Here is a 22,109-nt window from a genome sequence, read left to right as displayed (position 1 = left end):
AGACAGGAAGACCGTGTCTGATTAAAGCTTCTCAAGTCTGTCTTTTCGAGCAAAACTCGGCCATCACCCCGACCCAGGAAGTCTCTGAGCCCCTGTTTCACCCTTCACACACACACAGTCCCTTCACGAGGATGTTCTTGCTCAGTCCGAATGATGCCACACTTTCAGGTGTGGCAGCTAAATACACTCTACTGGTTTCTACTGGTTTTTACTCAGTGTCCTCACCTTTTGTCCAAAGAGCATCTTCTTGGCTTTACAGCTGGCCCTACCCATACTAAAATAATATATGCTGTAATGTATTTAGAAGTGTGTTTTTCTGCTGAAGAATGTATGAAATTATTTTGCATGTATTTTCAATACAAAGTAGAAATATGTTGCTGTATTCCAAAATGACAATAACTTATATTTTCAGTATACTAATTGAGCTAAAAAAAATCTTTTCCCAATACATTATCTTTTGCATGTGTAGAAGTGCATTCTAATTCACCACGCTGTTTCTCTGCAGTTGTGCTTACCACCTTACCACCACTCCCACTCACTGCAACACTGCTCTGGATACGGCATTGGCCAGGGAAATACACCGGTAATATTGCAGCTAATTGCACCTGCAATATTCCAGCTCAGAGTTTTTGAGGACACGGCGGCAGACGGAAAACAGAGAGAGGTGCCCCTGACGTGACGTCATGACGTGGTCCATGACGTGACGTCATGACGTGGTCCATGACGTGATGTCATGACGTGACATCATGACGTGGTCCATGACGTGATGTCATGACGTGGTCCATGACGTGACGTCATGACGTGTTGTCATGACGTGGTCCATGACGTGACGTCATGACGTGACATCATGACGTGGTCCATGACGTGACGTCATGACGTGGTCCATGACGTGATGTCATGACGTGACATCATGACGTGATGTCATGACGTGACGTCATGACGTGGCCCCTGACGTGACGTCATGACGTGGTAGAGTCCCTCACCATCATCGGAGGTAGTGCATAGTTGTTTCCTCTGTGTGTTACTGGAAAAAAGGAAGAAAAATCGTGCTGATCACTTGAGTGGTGCTGAATGAAAGGAATTCATTCCAAAGTGCAGAGCATCTGTGAAGCATGTGAGGCATTTTCTCATGCTGTGCCGGGAGATCATTGGCGCCTGTTCATTTTGGGATCTTAAAATGAGTTCTCTAACGCGGTGTGAGGCCTGCTAATGCTTTGTTTAGAATAGTTAGACCTGTACCTCTGCTGTAGAATGGTGCTTCTGAACTGGACGAAATGACACCTGTGTATCTACAAGGGAAAAAAACAAACACCAGCAAAGGTAATGTCTTGCAGTTTTCGGTAACATGCATTGTAGTATAAGGCATTAATTCTACTTTGGGCACGAAACAAACACACAAGCAAAAAAGATAGTTTATAGCACTAATGAAGTGATTGCTGTACAATTTACCTGCTCCAGCTGTGCCTCAAAGGTACACTCTTAGACTGCTTTACACCCCTGAACTGTCATATATCAGTTAGGTTTGATTGTGCTTTAATCTAGATTTAACATCACTACACAGATGTGTGCTGTTCAGTCTTTGCGACAGATTTGGTTCATTGAAGGTGAGTTTGTTCTAATTGAAAGATAAAAGTAAAGATGTTTTTGTCAGTTATTTCCCCACGTTGTGCCCCTTAAAATAAAATTAGTAACACTGACGGATATTCAGCTTTATTGATTAAGAGCAATTAGTTGCTAAACAGGGCCCAGAACAGCTAATGAAGTTTAAATGAGACAGCTGCATCAACGCATGCCAGGGGGTAAATATTGACAAATTTATGATGAAAAGACAACTTTACCTTTATATTGACACAAACACTCTTCAAACAGAACATTATTATAGTAAATGGTTTATAGAATATTAGATGCAATGATATTGACCATAGATCAGTCCTCAATTAACAGCTAAACCAAACCTAATTAGCTGAGAGATACAATCGTGCTTATTTTTTTCACAGCCCATGTCATAATAGGTCCGACACGACAGATACGACAGTGGGGAAAACCCACCTGTTTTGAAGTGTGCTGTTGAGGCCAACCTCAGCTGCTCTCGCATTCTCCAAAGTCCTGGTTTACAAAGGAATACAATGTTTCAGGAAAAAAAATAATGCAACAAGACTGCAGCTCTGTATCATGGGGCTCTGAGAATGTTCCAAGACCTAAACAGGGACGTCTAGGACCGCTGAGGACGTTCATGGACTGCCACGCTTAGGTTTTGATGTCTTTTCGGCCCGACCCCTTAGTATGCTCTAAATCGAATTTGTCAGGTGGTTGGTGTGTCAGTCTTGTCTCTGGCCAGCTTGAGAAAGCAATGCTGTGAATTACAGCTTGTGCGAATTTCTGGTCACGTCCAGAATTGCCAGGCCAACTCATTGACTCCTGCTTCCTGTATTGTCTCAACCATAATGAACTCTAATCATGTCTGACATGTAATTAATTAAGTGCTGAAAAGAGGACAACACTAGCTGTTTTTTTTCTACCTTTAATCGTTAGCCTACAGGGGCCGATAAACAATCTCAAGAGAGGCGAGTCACCGGGGACTGGACATGTGATGTCCAAGTTTAAGGCCAAAAGGGACACCTCTGGATACAGTCCAAAATACTCTCACATGCTTTTATTCTGACGTTGTGCAAAAATCAAAGGTTGGTCCAAAAGTTTACTCAATCAGATAATCAAAAAATCAAATAAAAATCAAACAATTGATCAATCAAAATTCCATGTTTTCACCACGGTGCTTGTAAACCGTGGTGAATACACCAACCCTTTAATCCATGTATTCAACATAAATGTTAACAGACGAGAATATTTAGGTTCTAGTTCTTGGGTAGTTTAGCAGCAACCTCATTATCCTCTCTCCCTGTGGTTCATCTTTCACCAGGTTGGCTGCAGTATTATATTGTGCACTTTCATTGCAGGGTGCCTTTGATGTTGTAGCAACCCCACAGCATGCAGACACGGCTCATATTAATGCAGTCCACTACCAGAGCCAATCCACCTGTGGTGAACAAGGTCAATAAATACTTTGGCATAAGTATATAAGCCATGCTTTCAGGTTTGTGAAGGCAGGGTATTGCCATCTTATTCTGCAGCATCCTGCTTACTACCCAGCATAGTTCATTAACATCTAAATGCTTGGCCTTTGCACCCGTATCCATGTAACTACAGTGCAAAAATGCATGCTTTGCATCTTGGTGGAGCAAAACGCTACTCCACAGAGCAGCTAAATAAAGTCGTAGGAAGCTGTACTCGGTGCAGCTATTGAATGGCTGAATTGTGTGAAAGGTGGTGTGCCGCCGCTTCATTGTTGTGTGCGATTTTGTCTGAACACTGCTGCGTTTTCCACTTCAGCCAAAACAGCGTTTGGCGAGAGGCCTTGTCCTTCACCCCTCCGTGCAGTTACCCCCTCGCTTCCTCTGTGTCAAGGGCCTCGCGCTTTAAAAAGAGTGCACCTGGCTAAATTTAGCAGCTGGGGCCTGACTTCCTGTGGTTTTGCGAACGCCGCCTCGCCAGTGGACGACGGCTGGTGCACGCTCTCCCTGCACAGGCTGGAGATGTGAAGCCACAGCCTCCCTGGAGCGGCGTGAGCTCCGCCAACTGCGCGCCGGGTTCCCACAGTGCACACGAAGTGATTTTTGGGTGTGCGTGAGAGCACGGTTCGTTTGAAATGGGGGCGAAATGACCACTAAGCAAAAAAACACAGCAGAGCCATGGGCCGTGTGCTTTTTAAGTCCCGCGTGGTGGGTCTGGACACTGCGCTGCCTCATTAGAGGTTGATTGCATTCACCGCTCGGAGGGAAAGAAAAGTTATGTCATGAAACTGCATGACCAAACATGAAAGAAAACATTTTGTATCGTTCTTAGATTATCTGATTAACAAGGAGTTCCTGTACAGATGAGCTGGTAGTTCGAAGTTGCAAAATTTATGACCTCCACCAAAAACTAGTATGTGTAAACAAAACTATTTTTCTTAAATCTACCCAATCTTTTGCTTAGTGTTGGTATTACATGTGCGCAACAAAGAAATGATCTAAGTACGTCACCCCTTTACCCAATGGGCATTGGCCAACTGGACCACAGGTCATAGCATCTGACGCTGTAAAGCTTTGTGGCATGATGAGTTTTCTATTTAGACACTTTGTCCAACAAACAGACACAGTAATGGATTTTTGGAGTGAACAAACACATTCATGACATGAAAACGTGCAAAAAAAAAACACAATTTGAGTGGTGACATAATGGTCGAAGGTAACTTCTGTACTTGAGCTTTTCATACGCTTCAAATATCTGAAGGTTTTAGCTTATAGTACACAAGACACACACACACATACACGTATTACATAGGTGTGTTGAGAAATAGATATTTCTCAGTGGCGGAACCAAGTTGATGAATGAAGCGTTCGAAAAAAAAGCCTCCCTTAAAGTTTCCATTTCGCAAAAATGTGCTGCGCGCCCAAAAAGGCAGACAGGTCATTCATCGCCGAGGCAAAAACACAGCGTCTGGCTGCAGCGAAGGTCTTACCTTGCTGGAACACTCAGGCCATCTCGTCAGCGATATCGAGCCAGGGCTAGGTTTGGGCAGGAGCACAGAGAGGAAAGTTGGAGGTCTTTGGGCCGAGTTTCGCTATCAGCAGAATATGAAACGAACGTGGCGGAGGTCTGAGCGCGGGGCGGAGGCACAAGGTCAGACACTCCCCTGTGGTTTTCCTTGTTATGATACAGCCTCACTTCCTCTGTCAGACTGTCATCTGTCTCCTCTCAAATGAGCTCAGAGGCCCTCTGTGTCATCTGGCACCTCGTCGCCTTCCCTCCTTATCAGCCGAGCATCACCCCGCCCCTCCCAAATCTGTCCCTGAGATAAGGTCTGATTTCAAGATCTGAAGCGATCCGGTCACACTGCGCGGGGGTGGGGGGGGGGGTTGCGAGGGGGGCTGAATGGAAATGAGCGTTGAGTCCTGTGAGCGTGTTAACAAAGTGATGCTTCTGCAGCGCTCACCTTCTCACGAGCCTTTAACGCACTCCGCGCTAGCGCCCTGATGTTTAAGCCATACAGATTCATTCAGCGAACACACACACACACACACACACACACACACACACACACACACACACACACACACACATAAACAAATGAACACACAAATGTGCACACACACACAAATGCACATGTACACAAACACACACTCGTGCGTGAGTGCACACACTCATATGAGAGCTGAGGGGAGAGAGAGCTGAAGTGTTTGATGAGCCTTCATAGTGTTTCTTTCAGGCAACACACCATAAAGACAAAAGTAAGGAAAGAGGGCTGGATGATAAAATGCCTTCCTACAAACTGACCTTGGCAGGAAACAAAAACAAAACAAAACGAAAAAATCATCGTGCTATGAAAGAGAAAAGCGCCATTCTGCCAGATCAATCTCAGCTAGCTGCTGTGGACATGTAGAAAGTAGAATAGCTGGTCTTAACTGAACTCTGGAAGAGTTCAAATAAACTTAAGCAAGTTACTGTGAACTCTTTAAAGCATGAAGAATGGCAGCCATTTTGGATGTACTGTCTTTATGTAAAAGCAGACTATGAGGCAGTTGAGAAGGATGTTACATTTTACAGTGATAAAAACATCCTGTGTCATGGCGCACAATATAATAATAATAATAATAATAATAATAATAATAATAATAAAAAGATTGATAGATAAGGCCCAAACGTCCTAACTTCTGAAGGTGTTGCGTGGTTTGGGGGCAGGATGGCGACGTGAGGAAGCAGCGATAAGAGTTTGTGATTCAGCATGTGAATAATTAAAACCGACAGATAAAGATCTGTAGATGCCCGGCTCGGATTCTGCCTGGGGGTGTCCGTTACCCCCCCCCCCCCAGCAGGTCGGTTGACAGGTCAACACACAGCCAGTTATCTAGGACTGCTCATATTATTTCCTGTGAGGAAATACAAATCTAGCCAAGAAAAAACTTGCACAAATGTGCAAACACACACACATGCACAGAAACAGGCTGATACACACACGCACACACATGTACATGCATGCATCTGGATGAGCCTTTTTTGTGTACAAGTGTGCAACTTTGTTTTTCATGCGTGTGTCTGTGGGCTGTTTTTGTGTGTGAACAAGTACATGGGTGCATGCGTGCACACACACACACACACACACACACACACACACACACACACACACACACACACACACACACACACACACACGTAATTAGAATTAAAATGGCTGACCTTGATGATTGAATTGTATTGTGTCTGTTCGCTTGGCACATGAGGCTAACCGCCCAAACTAAAATAGTTCTGCCCCATGGCCTGGAGAGAAGGCCAGGATCCAGTCTAGTAAATGTTCAGAAACATGTAGGTATTGATATTCATCAGCAGTAAACCCAAACAGATGACCCAGGCAGCGACCTTGGCTTTGATTTTGTGTATAGGCTCTATGCTTATGATGTGGCATGCAGCACAGGCTATCTGATGGGAATTCAGAAGGCACCCCCTCTTTGTGGTAGCCAGAGTTGGGTGATATGTCACCACGTGATACAGTGACCTTGCTGTGGTCAAGCAAAACTGAGATCAGTAGCTAATGTAGGCCAGGCCAGGGTGAGATTGAAACTGTGGCCAGCTTGTTCAGGCATGATTGCTTTGCAAAGCAGAGCTCTCTCCAGAATATAAACTACCTTCTTCCACAGCGGCCATGGTGAAAACTCACAAACATCTTTTCAGTGACTGCTTACATATTTATCAGTCTATCAGCAAGCAGAAAAGCAGTTGTCACTAAGTTTGATAGACAGATTCTCTGAACCTGTGGACTGGTGATATGTCAAGGAGTCCACCTGTTTGATCTAAAATTAAGCCCTGCTGTACCTACAAATTTCACTGCATCGAGCCATCAGATTTACAGTAATACTGTGTATACAGTCTAAAACATTACATCGTTTCTGCTTTCATCAGTTAAGGACTAGTGATTTCTCACAGACTGGCAGTTTAGCTATCCCGTAAGGGAACTTAAAATGTGACCAGAATTTTGTAAGCTTTACATGACATTACATTACATAGGCTCAAATACAAGGCTGAGAACTTCTTCTGTACCCCTGAAACGGATGCTTAACTCAGTCGCTACAGTGAACATCAAGAGCTTCAAATGGACAACATGTCCAATATAACCTGCATAAGCTGGCCTGGGTAAACATGCCTTTCAGATGGACCATAAATAAATGGATAATTCATGTCAAAACTGTAACTTCTGTTTGGATGCCTCTTCACTACTTATCAGTTGACAAAAATAATATGACATTTGATGAATTCAAATGACATGTAAACCACACAACCAATCCAATCCAAACTACTGAACAAAATGTCAGAGAGAGAGAGAGAGAGAGAGAGAAACAGAGAGGAATGGTGCGGAATCAGTACAAAGAAAGAACACATTGAAGAACAGATCACTCAAAAGTAAGTCAAGGAATAACCACACTTTCTCAAGTAAAGCCAGACTATTTTCCCTTCCAGTCAATTGAGGTAGATCATGATATTGTCGCAATCATGACTAAATGCTTGATTTTTCACTACCAGCACATTTGTACAATGAAGACAGATCTTATTTTACCTTATCTTAAGGATGGACTGATGTGTTTGAGGAATCATTACTGCCGTACCTGTGTACCGGTCTCTCCCGGCGATGGACGATTTTGGCACAAAGTCCCTGTCTGTCCATTTTGAGCAGCCTTGGATCCATAAGACTGTAAAGGTAAGAGCTTTTTCTGTTCCTCCAGGCTAGAGAGAAGTGGAGACTAAGTGACAGTGGTTCATTGTTGCAGATATTAGTCTAGCTCCTCCTCATTCTAGTGAATGGCAGGTCATAAACAACCAGAAAGTGTTTTCTTCCTAATAAAAATAGAAATCATCAAAAAAAGCCAATCAAGCTAAGAGGGCTTGATACATTGGCCTGGGTATAAATAGACCCATGGAAACTTGTGACAATACTTATTGAGGCAAAGCTGGGTCATGCTAAGATGTTGAGGTAAAACTGATAATAGCAAAACTGACTGACCGCATGTGCACCCCCCCCCCCCCCCACCCCGGACTGCTTTTCTCGCTGAATGTCTCTCACATTTTTCGCACCCTTCTGAACCTCTCACATGACCTGTTCTCTCCCCTCTGAACCCCTCCCACACAAACTGTTGTCTTCCCCTGAACCTCGATCACACAACCTGTTCTCTCCCCCCTGAACCTCTTCCACACGACCTGTTCTCTCCCCCCTGAACCTCTTCCACATGAACTTTTCTCTCCCCCTGAACCTCTATCACACGACCTGTTCTCTCCCCCTGAACCTCCCTCACACGACCTGTTCTCTCCCCCCTGAACCTCTTCCACATGAACTTTTCTCTCCCCCTGAACCTCTATCACACGACCTGTTCTCTCCCCCTGAACCTCCCTCACACGACCTGTTCTCTCCCCCCTGAACCTCTTCCACATGAACTTTTCTCTCCCCCTGAACCTCTATCACACGACCTGTTCTCTCCCCCTGAACCTCCCTCACACGACCTGTTCTCTCCCCCCTGAACCTCTTCCACATGAACTTTTCTCTCCCCCTGAACCTCTATCACACGAACTGCTCTTTCCCCCTGAACCTCAATCAAACGACCTGTTCTCTCCCCCCTGAATGACTCTCACATAAACATTGCTGTTTGCTGTTCGCTGTTGCTAAGAACCAGTGTCACTGCATCACAATGTTTACTGCTGATACTCAAGGTCAGACTGTGGTTTGCGCACACTCTACACAGTGATGTGACTTTGCCTCACCATGGCCTTTGTGCTTCATACCTGGGGAAAATACAGGGTGCAGGGGACCACAACTACTATGTCAAGTATGTTCAACGTGTTTAATTGTGCCAAAATAAGTTTAAAGAGCACTATCTGTGATCTGTGATGTGCTCTGAGACCAGTGAGAGTCTGTCACTCTGGTATGATGCTGCTGAGCTAGGAAAGATCTGATTCGGTGCTCATGTAGCAGAGGAATATCAATGTACTGACAACTGTGTGTCTGATGCGGGATGTCACAGAATAAGCTGAATGATCTTAAATAGAGATACAGGATTCCTATCCTAAAGCAGGAGAGATAAATAACCACCCATTTTAGCCTGGATGAGTTTAGCTATGAACGACCATACTGTCAGGCAAAGAGAGAAAGCCATGGTCACTGTGTGGAACTGAGATTTTATTCTAATTGTGTGATTAAACACAGCGCAGTAGCTAAATTAATCAAACCATGGAGGCTCTCCTGCTTTGTCGTATCTTAAACAGGTAAGGTAGACTTTAAGTGAATGTTTGCTCATCGGAAGACCATACTCTGTTTTCCTTCCTGGATTGGTGAAGCAGTTCCGGAGTTTGAAGTTTTAAACAAAGTCTGAATATGAAAGTTTCTGTCTAGAATAGGAGAGGCTGACCCTTGGCTTTAGTTCACCATCTTAGCTACTTGATACAGTATCTCTGCGGCTTTGCTTCGGTTTAAATGTAAATGCCAATGACATCGGTAATTGGGGGAGGGGGGGGGCTTGAGCTTCTACCCTTTTGGTCCAATCATGTGAGACTGACCATTTCTAAGCCATATCCTTTTGTAAAATTCTGAGCCCCGGACCTCCAGAAAGTCTGCACTCAGGCGATTGCAGGCAATTGTTACAGGAAATAAACAAAAAAGCTTCTACAACATAATTCAGCTCAAATACATTTTGACGTCTGTGGTTGTGATCACTGACCTCAAAAGAACAATGCTCTTTCAGCTGCAGACCTGGCCACTTCCTCTGCACCGGTATCGTGACATATGCCGCCTTCGGCCCCTCCCAGTTCTTTTCTTCTATCTGAGGCATTGTTAGCAGGTTATAAACGCTCTCTCACGGATAATGTTTTGTAAAAGTCTGTTCTAACCTGTGCTGGTATGCATTCCCACACCTGTCTTCATCCTCTGCCTGTAACTTTAGCTTGATAAAATACAATGTTGATAATAAAGCTATATATTATAGATGATAAAACTATAACTCTTAATATTATAGTATATACCCTATACTACTGCTACTGCTACTACTAATGCTACTACTAATAATAATAACAACAACAATATATGTCACATTTTCACAAATGAATTACAGATTGTAATCTCCGATGAGTTTGAAAAAGATAAATTAGAAATCCAAGCACCAAAGGGGAGGAAACCTGTCAAATGACTCCCTGAGCCCAGGAAAATGCAGAGGGAGGGAAATGGGATAGAACTGTGAGGGCTTATAAATGACAGTGTTCAACAATTCACTCAATCCAGAGACTGTCAGGTGGGCAGGTAGGATTGCTAGTGGTGGGATCTGGCTGACTATGGGTGGAGTCTTGCCTTCCAGCAGTGACATCATGAGTTTTCCAATCCAACTGTCCACTTCAACAGCGAAAAATCGCAGACCACAGAAACACCTCTGTCTGATCATTTCCTTCTTCCACAGAAAGGCTGAAGAGCAGCTGACATGAAACCCACACATAGAAACCAAGAATATGAAGAACAGTCTAATATTAGCCAAACAGTTCACATATGACATGAAGTTGCTAAAACCTAATACCTGGAAGTGAAAAGCTGGGGGCTGCTGGCTGTTCAGTAATAGGCTGGCCCTCTGCTGCTGCAGTACAATGACATCGCCCAGCTTCCCCGGGCGACCCATGGGTGATCCGCTTGAGAGTGTGTATTCGACACAACGGGAAAACACATCTCCTGCAATGAACAACACAACATTAATGCTGGTGAGACGGTCTGAACATATCCGCACTGCAGGGAAAGGCTCAGAGATGGCCTATTGATTGTTAGTGATGTGGGGTAAGGTACAAGTTCCATCTCTCGAAAGTCTTTGAATATATGGGTGTGTGGAGGGGTTATGGCTTTGAGAAGAGTCCTGACAGTCATGTCCTCTTTTTCCATTTTACATGAGAGGAATGATTTAAATGAGTAAGGAAAAAAAAAGGATTAGGAAAAAACAAACATCCCTCTGCCTGTAACTTTAGCTTAATAAAATATAATGTTGATAATAAAGCTATATATTATAGATGATAAAACTATAACTATAATATTATAGTATATACCTTATTCTACTGCTGCTACTACTGCTGCTACTTACTACTACTACTACTACTACTACTACTACTACTACTACTACTACTACTGATAATAATAATAATAATAATAATCAAAAGAGCATGTGGAAAATACTTTAACTTTACTTTAAATGTGAGGCGACATACTTCCTACCCTTAATGCTGACTGAAATGGTCACTCAGGAAGTGGTTTCCACCACAGCACCAACTGAGTCTCAAGAAGTCCCGACGCTGTCGGAATGCACTGTTCGCAACACCCCACATTTCAACAAAACAAACTAAAAAAATAAATAAACTCCACGGTCTATGGAGAAACACATTTTAAAATTTCCCACATTATCCATTTGTACACACACACACACACACACACACGCACACTTGTATTTGTGGAAAAGAAACAACTTTAAGAGAAGACATTGGAGAGTGGTGGCACTGAACTTAGATTGCAACAATTTATTTTGCCACAAGATGGCACTAACTTACACTGCAGGGGAATGTGCAACATGTTGAACAGAAAACATACTGGAAAAAACCCAGAATATCAATGCATGAACGAGGAGACAACATTAAAAGTGATGGCACACACATAATAACACACCGCTGTAGGGCATCATTGTAAGATGCCGTTGAATGAGGAGTGTGAATAAGCAGAAAAATGTTCAGGGGTCAGCGCATCCAGTATCTGGTCAAACAGCAGGCTGTCTTTCAGAAATACTCGAGAAGTCCTTGGCGTCAGTTAAGGGACGCAGCTCCTTGTAGAGGAACACACTACAAGGCCTTCTCTGGCTCCTCCTCCCGAGAAAGACCTGCATCAGAGAGCAAACCCCGGTGGTTAAACGCTGTTTGCAGAACCTGTCACTCTCACCTGCTTGGTCAGAGTGCATAGGGAGAATGCTCAGAAAACACAGGCAGAGGATTGCTGTAATATTTGTATAGGATGATGGATTTAAAAAAAAAAAAAAAAATTCCCACACTACGGCAGTTTTTGTTCATTTCAGCTTGAAATAAACAAGCAATGCAGTGGAACCAATGGAATGAGTCATTGAGAGTTAAGTTCAGACCTCACTGTGGGAGAACTGAACGCCGTCCAAGGTTTGGTCACGCTAAAATGCTTCCAGCAGCGCGCTGAATGAGCAGCACACTGTATGTGACTATAGCTATTCTACAGCGTGTTAGCAGCACTGGCCAGGACTGTGCTAACTGACCAAGGCCCCACTCTCTGGTACCACTCTACAGTACTAGCTCTGTGGCATTATGGGTAGGTGGGGTTAATGCACATCAGTGTATGGTTGAGTAGAGCCTCCATTTTGGCTCTAAAGTCTACAGTTTCACCCATCTCTTGGCATCCTCTGCTTTTCAAGAATAAAGAGCAGTCCCAGCCAAGTAGCTAATTGATTCAATTGTGTAATTAGCATCTCAGCTGGATGGAGAAACTCCAGACATTCTTCCCTCCAGGAGAGGAGTTCTAATTTGCTCTGAGGTCTCAGCTTCTCTGGTGAATTTTTGCATGAATACCAACATAAAAATTCAGGTTGTGAAACCAACACTTGCCCCATGCTGAGACAGAGAAGTGTGGAAAATAATCTTTGAAGGCTGATAAACAAGCCTCTTCTTCCTGATACTGGCAATATTTAAATAGGCCAGTGTTTACCAATCTGTATCAAGGCCTTTTTTTGTCTATAGACATGTTGCATTCTTTGTCATTATTTGGAGGGCAGGAAGGGGTTTTTTTATTCTGGGAGAGGCTTAATACTCACAGGGGTGTCTTCCCCTCATCCTGACAGGTTTTGGAGGAGGTGCGGAGACAGCGCGTATCCAGGTCGGCTCGCAGTCGGGGATCGTTCCTGACGATCCTCTCGCTCGTCGGTGCATCCGCCCCCCCGCTGTTCGGCGGAGTCCTCGGAAGGCCGTCTCAGGAAGCGGCGCGGGAAGAGCGTGGCGCTAATGAGGCGAGAAACGGGCTAACTGGCGGGAGGACCCGCCATTCTCCGCGCCTGCTCTCCCGTGCTCAGAGCCGTCCGCTCGCCCCCCTCACCCCCCTCGCTCTCACTCATCTCCGCCTGCTTAGTGCCGCCGAAAACGCCGGGTTTATTTTTAGCTCCTGTAATCACGTCCCGACACCTGGGCTTCTCCGCCGGGCGCAGGGGGCTAAGAGAGGAGCCGAAACGCTCGCTGGCGGCACGCGACGCCTCTGTAGCGATGGGGCTCATGTGTGTTTGACAGGGCACAAGTCTATCTGTGTGGAAAGGCATCAGGGAGCCCTTTTCCGTAGTCCGCTCTCCCCCTTAAAGCTGAAACCTGTAAGCACTTGCAGAAGGGCTGTGGGGGCCGTTGGATTCAGAGGAACAGGAATCTGAATTCTGAGGGATGACAGCTGACACATACAGCATTCAGCGCAGTAATATTCATTTCAGATAGACCAGGTCTACTGCAGGAAGATGAGCCCTGCCTTCTCCTCTGCACTGAGATGAGATGTCAAATAAGAGGGAAATGTGTGTGTGTGTGTGGATGTGCATATTGTTTGCTTACATTTGTGTGTGTGTGTGTGTGTAGGGCCAGATGTCTCTGTCTGTGACAGGCATCAATGGTCAATGTGATTATAAAGTAGTTTCTAATTTACGGTCAGGAGAGAGAAACCGTAAATGCATGCACTAATATCTCTAGTCTATGCCCATACTGAAATTACATAAAAAATATGCATGATATTTGAACTAGCCATGTTAAAATATGAGATAAAGACTTTAAATATATATGGTACATATGCATACAAATGCACATTACACATTATATATGAAACACATTCAGAATATGCAGTTATAATATTGTTTTTTTACATTTTACAGTGTGTGTATTACTTTCCTGAGATGACTGTTTAATCATTTCAATTTCATACTTTAACATTTGGGTGATGTCAGTCTTACCAAGGGTAAAGGATGGCTCACTGTGACGGATTTCAAAAAAATGAAACTGAAATCAGCACTCATTGTTTCTTGTGCGTAAGCACACACATGCTGAGATGACATTTGGAGAAAGAGCCGGTGTTTAACTCAAAAGGCATAAAATGTGTGGGTGTATGTGTTACATCGACCCCCACGTCTGATTCAGTGGTTACTCCACCACTCTGAGGAGACCACTTTCGGGAGGGACATTATGCAAGTGCTCTGAGCTAAGCTAAGAACATCTTCATCAGGATAATTATTATTTATTCTGCGTTTATGTTTTAATTATTTGCCCTGCAGTTGGCCTTTGAGCTGCGAGCCCTGTTCCCTGACCAGCAAAGCACAGCACTGCTGGTTCCATATACTGTTCACTCTAGAATGGAGGTGAGACCAGATACAGTGTGATACTCATGCTATTGTAGTTATGAGACACAGGTGCTTACCTGCAATGTACTGTTGGACACACCAGGGTGTGATGGTGAGCACCCTGTCCAAACACTGTCCACAGGTTCTGTTTGATGACAGTGTTGTATGGTTCAGTAGCCTGGAAAATCGCAGGTTTTCATGCATGGGTGTTGATGACGTTTTACATCGAGCTGCAGTTTGCTGTAAATATTATTCCCCATTTTGCTTGCAATAATTAGGGAGAAGAAAACACTAATGAAGCGCTTTTCACAAGTGGCTGTGAAAGAGAGCAGCTCTGAAATGGACACGTTTGGGTGTAATATGCAAACATGTGAAGAAAATGGGGTGGGCTTTCCTTGGATACACTCCTTTAGTCACTGAGCTGGTGTACGTGTGAACAGAGGGTGTCTCAACAATGAACAAAAACAGATAGGAAGCATAACTGTGGCAAGACACTGGAATAGCTCGAAGGGAAGCAAGGACTTTCAATCCAGTGAGAGGTCTTGTAAAAGTGATTGGAGAGGATGGTATCCGTGTTTATTTATGTATTTTACATATCATTCATTCATATTACACAGCTGTATTTTACATAGAGGCTATTGAGTTGAGGCTGTTCAGGCCCCCTCCAGGGAATAAACCCAAAAACCCTCTGGTTGCTTTATTGTACAGATGCCGTCTCATGCACGCTCAAGCATTTAATGGAAGCTGGTGACATTTGTGTCTGCGGTATGACCTGAGGGCTGTCCCCGCAGGTTGTAAAGCCAGTGGCTGTCAGGTGGATAATGCAGCTGGTTTACAGATCCCAGGACATAATTATGATTTATTCTCAGCCATCATCTCACACACAACCCAGGGAAACATGAGGATGCTGGAATACTTGTAGCCAAAGGCATCATCATCACCATCGCATACACTCTTCACAGTGTCGAGTGTTTCATACCCCCCCCCCGACCTCCACTGTCAGTAGTGACAACCCACACTGCCTGTGGTTCATTAGCCCATTTACACTGCTAATGTAAAAATAAAACTGTGACATCTGCCTCTGAGATCTCTCTCTCTCTCATACTCAGGCACCCGCGCACACACATGCACACAAATATACAAAAGTAATCCACTTTCACACCCGGTAAAACTACTGTGCAATCATGGAGATTTGACTAAAATAAAGCGCACAAGTACACTCACCCACGCATTCCACCCACCCTCACACACACACACACCCTATAAACTTGCACTCACACATGCTTATACACACACTTGCACGAACATACATACACCCACACACACAAATGCACACCGTCATACACACATGCACAAACACACAGACCCTCATACACACATACACACACTCTCTCTCTCTCGCTCTCCTGCCCTCTCAGGTAAGACAGGCAGTAAAGGAATGCATTACCGAGCCTAAACGGCTGGACGAGGTGTAATGTACGAAAGCAGCCGTAGGTTAATCACGTGACCCTGCTGCTCTGTCTCTGTGGGTCGATAGACCCGTCCCGGCGGAGGTGAGCGCAGTGAGCTAACATTAGTCTCCACCGGCCATTTGAGCCGTACCGCACTGGGCCAGAGATCCCTCCCTCTACAGTCAGGGACCCTCCATTCGTCACGGGCTACTCTGCACTCTGCCTGTAGGACCTTCAGGGGTCTGTTTTTAACAGGAAAATGCAGTATTTGATTACAACAGAGGCCTGAAGAGACTCTGAAAAAAAGGAGAAAATTAATGGTGTTACATCTGTAGTCAGTACTGAATTAAAAATGTTTTGCCATATTTTGGCCTTTTCTTTTGAACGGGTGAAATCTGTACGGCCAGTCTGTACCGGTGAATGGCTGATATTGGTGAATAATTTGGCGTGTAGCCCGCTGTATCATTAAGTGCAGTCAAAACTCAAAATTCTCAATATTTTCTGTTTTAGTGCACATGACGGAGAAAGCGTTTGCTATTCAGTGCTGCACTCTGTGTCCACCATGCAGTTTCACAGTTGACTTTTGTTTATCTGAGGATTTGATTCTCTTATGATAACAATCATATGAAAAAAGGCTTCTGGTGTCTGTCCGATGTTTGGAAATCCAGACAATATTGAGAAAGTTGTTTGAAAGCAGTCTATATGAATTATGACACCCTGACACTGATGAGGCAGAAGTCTCCAAAACAGGAAATTAAGCTGTTTGTTTGTTTTCAAGAATCATGGAGTCTTATGAACTGCTATTTCTATAAAAAAAATAACACAAATAAAATAGAAATAATAATAAAAATGAGGAAGAAGAGGATGCAGAGGAAGAACAAGAGAAGAAAGAAGAAAAAAAAAAGATGACAGATACAAACAGAATTGTGGCCATAGATTGGACATGAGATATTGCTGTGTGGAATAGGTCTGTATTGGTATTCCCAAGTCTTTGATAGCAGGAACTTTCCCCTTCCTTTGCTGTGTAAACATTTCCTGCTTAATACCAAACAATTTGCCACTAATTGTGTGGACAGCCATGGTGTATTTGTGTTGCTGACAGATTACATCAAAACAATGACCCACCCACACATTAAAGAATGCATAAACGGAACACTATTAGCACTCTTGGTTTGATGGCAGAGTTGACACCTGCCTCACAAGCTGTTTTAGTGACCCAGTTAAACATTTCTGATGTACTGGTGGGTCCCCTTAACAGTTTGAAATGTTATGCTGATCTTTTTTTTTTTTTTTTTTTTTTCCTCTCCAAAGAAAAATCTTGGCAGACCAGACAGCATATTTATAGCATAACCAGGAACATACGACTCCAAACCCATCTGTTGATATTTGCTGTCACTATGAAAGCAACTTAAAATTCATCAATATGAAACGGCGATCATTTGGTAATGCGGTACTCGTAAGGATTAAAATGTTTGTTTTTACCACAAGCTTACACTGTTTAAACTAATCAGCAGACACCCTGGTATGAAGCAATTTATTCTTTTTTTTTTTTAGATAATCATGACATCGTTTACACAGATGGATGTTTACTGAAAGGCTTCAGGTTAAGTACCTGGTACAAAGGCAGCAACCCTGCTGGGAACTGAAAGAGTGATCTTTGGCTTAAGACCCCAGCTGAATGGCTTTGCAGCCTCGCAGCCCTCCTGCAGCCTCTGATGCAAGCTTTCCTCCCAGCCTTTCCCGGAACCTGCTCCTCTCCCCCTCCCCTCCACTGAGTATTATAGGCAGCTCATCCTCAGAGCGTAATTTCAGATAGATACTGCACTCCAGATGTTCTCCTTTCATGAGGGAAAAGGAGGAACGCCGAAAATGAACACGTTACATGGTGATGAAGAGTGAGTTCGTTCCTGGCAGATTGGCCACAGGCGGTCATTAAAACAGGCTCAAGCAGGGAGGAGGAAGGAAGGGTGTTCTGTCAAGGATGTGCAGCCGCTCGGCTTCGGCGGCTTGGTTTGGACCCTGCAAGAAGGAACCTGTCGTAACTAAACGCCATCGTTCCACAGACGGGTTTCCTGGTGTAGCAGTATGTAAGCATGTACGAGGATAATCCCGAACCAAGCCGCCAAATCAGCATTCAGACTGCAACCCTGATGCCATGACAGCATGTCCAACAGGAAGGCCATCTATAGTTTTGTTACTGTCACATAAATACACCACTCCGCAAGCTGGCGCCACCTGTCACTGCCGCTGTAATGATAGATGACTCACTTTGCTGTGAGGACAGAAAAAGGTATGATTATCTAGAAAAGGACTACCTTCTGAACACAACACCACACAGGTAACAGACACACACACCTTTGAATCTGTCTCAACTTGCCCCAGTCCAGGAAATGAACAGGCATGGCAAATGACCAAGAAAGAGAGGAGGGTGAGAGCTAACCTTTAAACTGATACCTGTGATGAACCTGAGTGTTTTTCATGTTTAATGAGCTGCCGACTTTGTGTAAGGATCAGCTATCAGTGAATGACTCCTTTTTACTTAATTGTGCACCTCAAATTAATTGGGTTTATAACAAAGAGATTGTTTATTCATTCATTCTGTTTATTTAATTGATTAGCTCTGTGCTCAGAACCACGAGTTGTTTTTTTATTTCAGTATTTTTTGAAATGATTTCCTGTGGAGTGTGCAGAGGTGATGCTATCACAGTAACATGCAGTCAAGTGAAGATAGATCAATGAGTGAGCCTCGTTTAAACCAGTGCCCTTGATAATGACGGAAAACAATCAAAAAGAGTTTCCAGGTAATTATCAAATAAAGGTGAGCTCCCTGGCCCCTGCTATTTTTATCTGGCTGTCCTCCACTGGCACCGGGCCCTCCCCTCCTCGGAGAGGTCATTAACTGTTCTGTGATTGCCCCCGGAGGCACGCTCCCTGACAGTCACAACTCGCGGCGCAACAAGCCGAGATGAAACCGCTCCCGGCGGAGACGGGCGCCCTGTGGTTTGGACGATTACCCGGAGAAGAGATCTGAAACTTTCACAGAGCACGCACCAAACAGCTTTGAACTTTCCTGTCCTGTCCACCTACCGAGCCGTGTCTGTCAGGCAAGGGGCTCAGAGGGACGCTAACCACAAAACTCTCAATTTTTCATTTTTTTTTCTTGTTCTTTCACCTTGATCTCACTTAGAGCCAGATGTCCTATAGCCAAACCTAAATCTTCTGTAAGAACTAGTCTCTGTAGACACTGCAGACAGGTGGCCAATGCATGGTCCCACACATCACAGTGCATCTTTTTCAGTTGTGTAGGTGTGACTTTTCTTACCTTAGGATCACCTGTGCAGCTGCTCAAGGCCCAATGGTTTTTTTTCTACCAATGTTGTGCGCTTACTACTGAGACCATCCTTTCATTTTTCTCTTGTACCAACCTCATATGTTCCCTCCTATGACTTATTGCTATTGGCAATTTTCATGGTTTTAGCTTTACACAGTAAGCATTTATACACTGGATATATTAATGAAACCTGTTCAGGCTGAGTACCTCAATGAAAAGTACAAATGTAGTGTCTCATTGTGGAAGTGAACCTGCATGCTATAAGCTGCCAGCCAACATCCTGGCTGCTACTTACACAAGAAAAAGGAAAAAAAAAAGTCACATGTTGAAATTTACACTGTAATATATTAAGAAAAAAAAAAGTGAAATGCATTTCCACTTATGAGCTCTGCTAAATTAGCTCTGTGTAATATCCAAGAGGCCTAGGCATGCCTCCAGGAACCCAGCAAAGACCGCAAGCATTGTGTTGCAGCATGTTTATGAGGGGCTGTCCCACACCCGTGTTTCAATCTCATTCTGTGTTCGCCCAACAGTGAATTGCGAAGAAAAATATTTACCCACAAACCATTTCCTTTCGTCGTATTGGTAGAGTTTCAGGATGCTGAGCTCTGTCGTTTGCAGGCCTTGCGATGCGTCGTATGAAACAGAAAAACCGCAGAAATCCCTCTAAACTCTCAATGTTCAGAGACAAGAACAACTAAACAAAAAACAAAATTGAAAAAGACAGAGAGAGCAGACCAATTTTATTCCCCTCCCATGAGGCCAAGCTGAATGAATTTGGTTTCTACCAGACAGGAGTGAGCAATGAAATTTATAAAGCCAATCGCCTGGAATTTTCCTACCAAAATATTGTCCTTTCATTCCAAATCGTTTGTACTCAGCAAAGGCCAGGAAATGTTAATAAAGCCGAAAACTTTTGAAAATACGCCCATATCTCTTTTTGTCAAACACTGATTGCATGCCGTCTTTGAACACACTGGCGCCTTTTCTCTGTGGGTCTTTGTGATATGGGTTTTAAACAACAAAAATGACAAAATGTGGCATTTCACACTTTAAAAATAAATAAATAAGGAAATAAATAAATAAAATACGTGTAATACCCTCTTTTTATTGTAAGTGGAAAAACATGAAATAGATTCACAGCCCATTACACCTCTAAAAAAGGATGCCAGCTCTCATCTCTCTGGCCATCGGGCTCAGACAGGAGGAAGAGATGGAGACTGAGGACTGTGCTTTTGGGGGTTAAGGCGGCAGCCCCGCTCTGATACAGAACTATCCATCATGCCATTCACAACCAGAATCTTATTCTCGGGCAGGAGAGAACTCATCGCGCATGCTGTCGGAAAAAAAAACAGAGGTCACCGGCAGCACTGAAAGTCTCCCTCTATTAAAACTTTCCTTCTTACTTTGATAACACCGCACGGTTATTAGAGCCAATGGATTTACAGTGGGAGCAAAAAAGAAAGATAAATAAGTGAAATACCACCAGCGCATTATCGGAAGGTTTCTGCTGTCTCCTAATCCTTAAAGACTGCCCCTCCCTCTCCTCCGCTCCAACTATCACAGGAATTAAAACCCGGAGCGCGGGTGTTTTTTATTTTATTTATTTATTTTTTTTACTGCGCTTTTCTTTCTTCCGTGTAATATCAACGGTTCGGTACAGGAAAGTGCACCTCCACCGTGCGAGCCGACCTTCATTCCGGCGCGGAGGGCAAGATCGTAAATCCATTTCTCTGCCGACGCGGTTCACTGAATTACAAATCACACGGGCAGACGCTGCGCTCCGGCGCATTAACTGACCCGAGCACGGGGATCGTGCGCCTCTGTCTCTCCGCTGGGGAGCGTAAAAGTAAACGGTGGTTTATTAGCATTATTGTGGTCTTTTTATGTTCACCTGATAACAGAACGATGGAAAAAAAATAGCCGCAGAGCTTGTAAACACTGAAAGGCAAAGGTTTTCCTTAGATTTTTTTTCATGCAAATTTTCAGTTATAATTATGTGCTTGATTGTTCATGCACATTTGCAGTTATAATTATGTTCTTGAATTAGCACCATTACCCATTTTAGGATGTCTCCTCCGCCCCATCTCTGTCCAACTGATCCATGAACAGAGACTGCATTCGTCAGATGAAGATTGTACCCTTTATCATTATTTATTTATTTAAATATTGTATGTATGGATACCTGATAAAAGCACATATAAGGCTGAGGGAAAACACAGCTTGTAAACACTCAAAAGCCCCCAGAATTCCTTTGATTTTTTCATGGACATTTTTATTTTTAATTATGCACTTCAAGCAACACCACAAATCCAAAACATATGTCCAAAAATGTTTTAGAACATTAAATAAACCTTATTGGATCAGTAATTATAACAATATATTTTGCATCCTATAGCCTGCTTCATATTAGTTTAGTCAAACACAGTATGTAGATACAAGCCAACCATCACAGGTATTGGCTAATGTTAGCTGTGACATTTTCACTGTTGAAGGAATTACACAGAAATGGACGCTATTTTTTCCTTCTTCCTATCTCCCTTTCCACACACAGAGAATAAGAAATGACCTCGCTCTTTTTCTCTGTCCCTCTCGCATTGAATAATTTCTGTATATAAACCACATGTCACAGTCTGTCAGGGCAGTTCATTTTTTAAAAACACCTTATCTTGTTTCACGGACAACATAATGTTATTTACCCCTGCCAAACAAAATGGCTAAACCATTTTCGATCTTGATAGTGCCCTCTCTTCCATGGGGACAGAGTGACAGAAAGTAGATTACTTTGCTGTGATTTAGCTTATTTATTCCGGTGACCTAGAAAGAGTGTTGTTTCAATAAAGCCCCTGTTGCCGCACA

The 22,109-nt window shown here is 43.6% G+C and overlaps 1 protein-coding gene and 1 long non-coding RNA gene across 2 annotated transcripts in view; both read right to left on the bottom strand.

The window, feature by feature from the left end:
• The window catches only part of LOC118793540 (cytokine-dependent hematopoietic cell linker), an 8,785-nt gene extending 8,512 nt beyond the window's left edge, over nucleotides 1-273 (bottom strand). Inside the window, exon 1 of the mRNA XM_036551760.1 lies at nucleotides 226-273. Within this exon, the coding sequence (XP_036407653.1) occupies nucleotides 226-273 (48 nt within the window). The remainder of the gene's footprint in view (nucleotides 1-225) is intronic.
• A 674-nt stretch (nucleotides 274-947) lies between these two features.
• LOC118792942 lies at nucleotides 948-4,642 on the bottom strand. The gene is made up of 4 exons (XR_005005643.1): nucleotides 4,559-4,642; nucleotides 2,050-2,106; nucleotides 1,240-1,289; nucleotides 948-1,024 (listed from the first exon to the last, which is right to left on the bottom strand). It is a non-coding gene; the product is annotated as an uncharacterized LOC118792942 (long non-coding RNA).
• Between the last annotated feature and the right edge of the window lie 17,467 nt (nucleotides 4,643-22,109).

The sequence above is a fragment of the Megalops cyprinoides genome, chromosome 18 (assembly GCF_013368585.1).
Source record: "Megalops cyprinoides isolate fMegCyp1 chromosome 18, fMegCyp1.pri, whole genome shotgun sequence".
Lineage (NCBI taxonomy): Eukaryota > Metazoa > Chordata > Actinopteri > Elopiformes > Megalopidae > Megalops > Megalops cyprinoides.
This window is presented reverse-complemented; position numbering and strand designations above follow the sequence as displayed.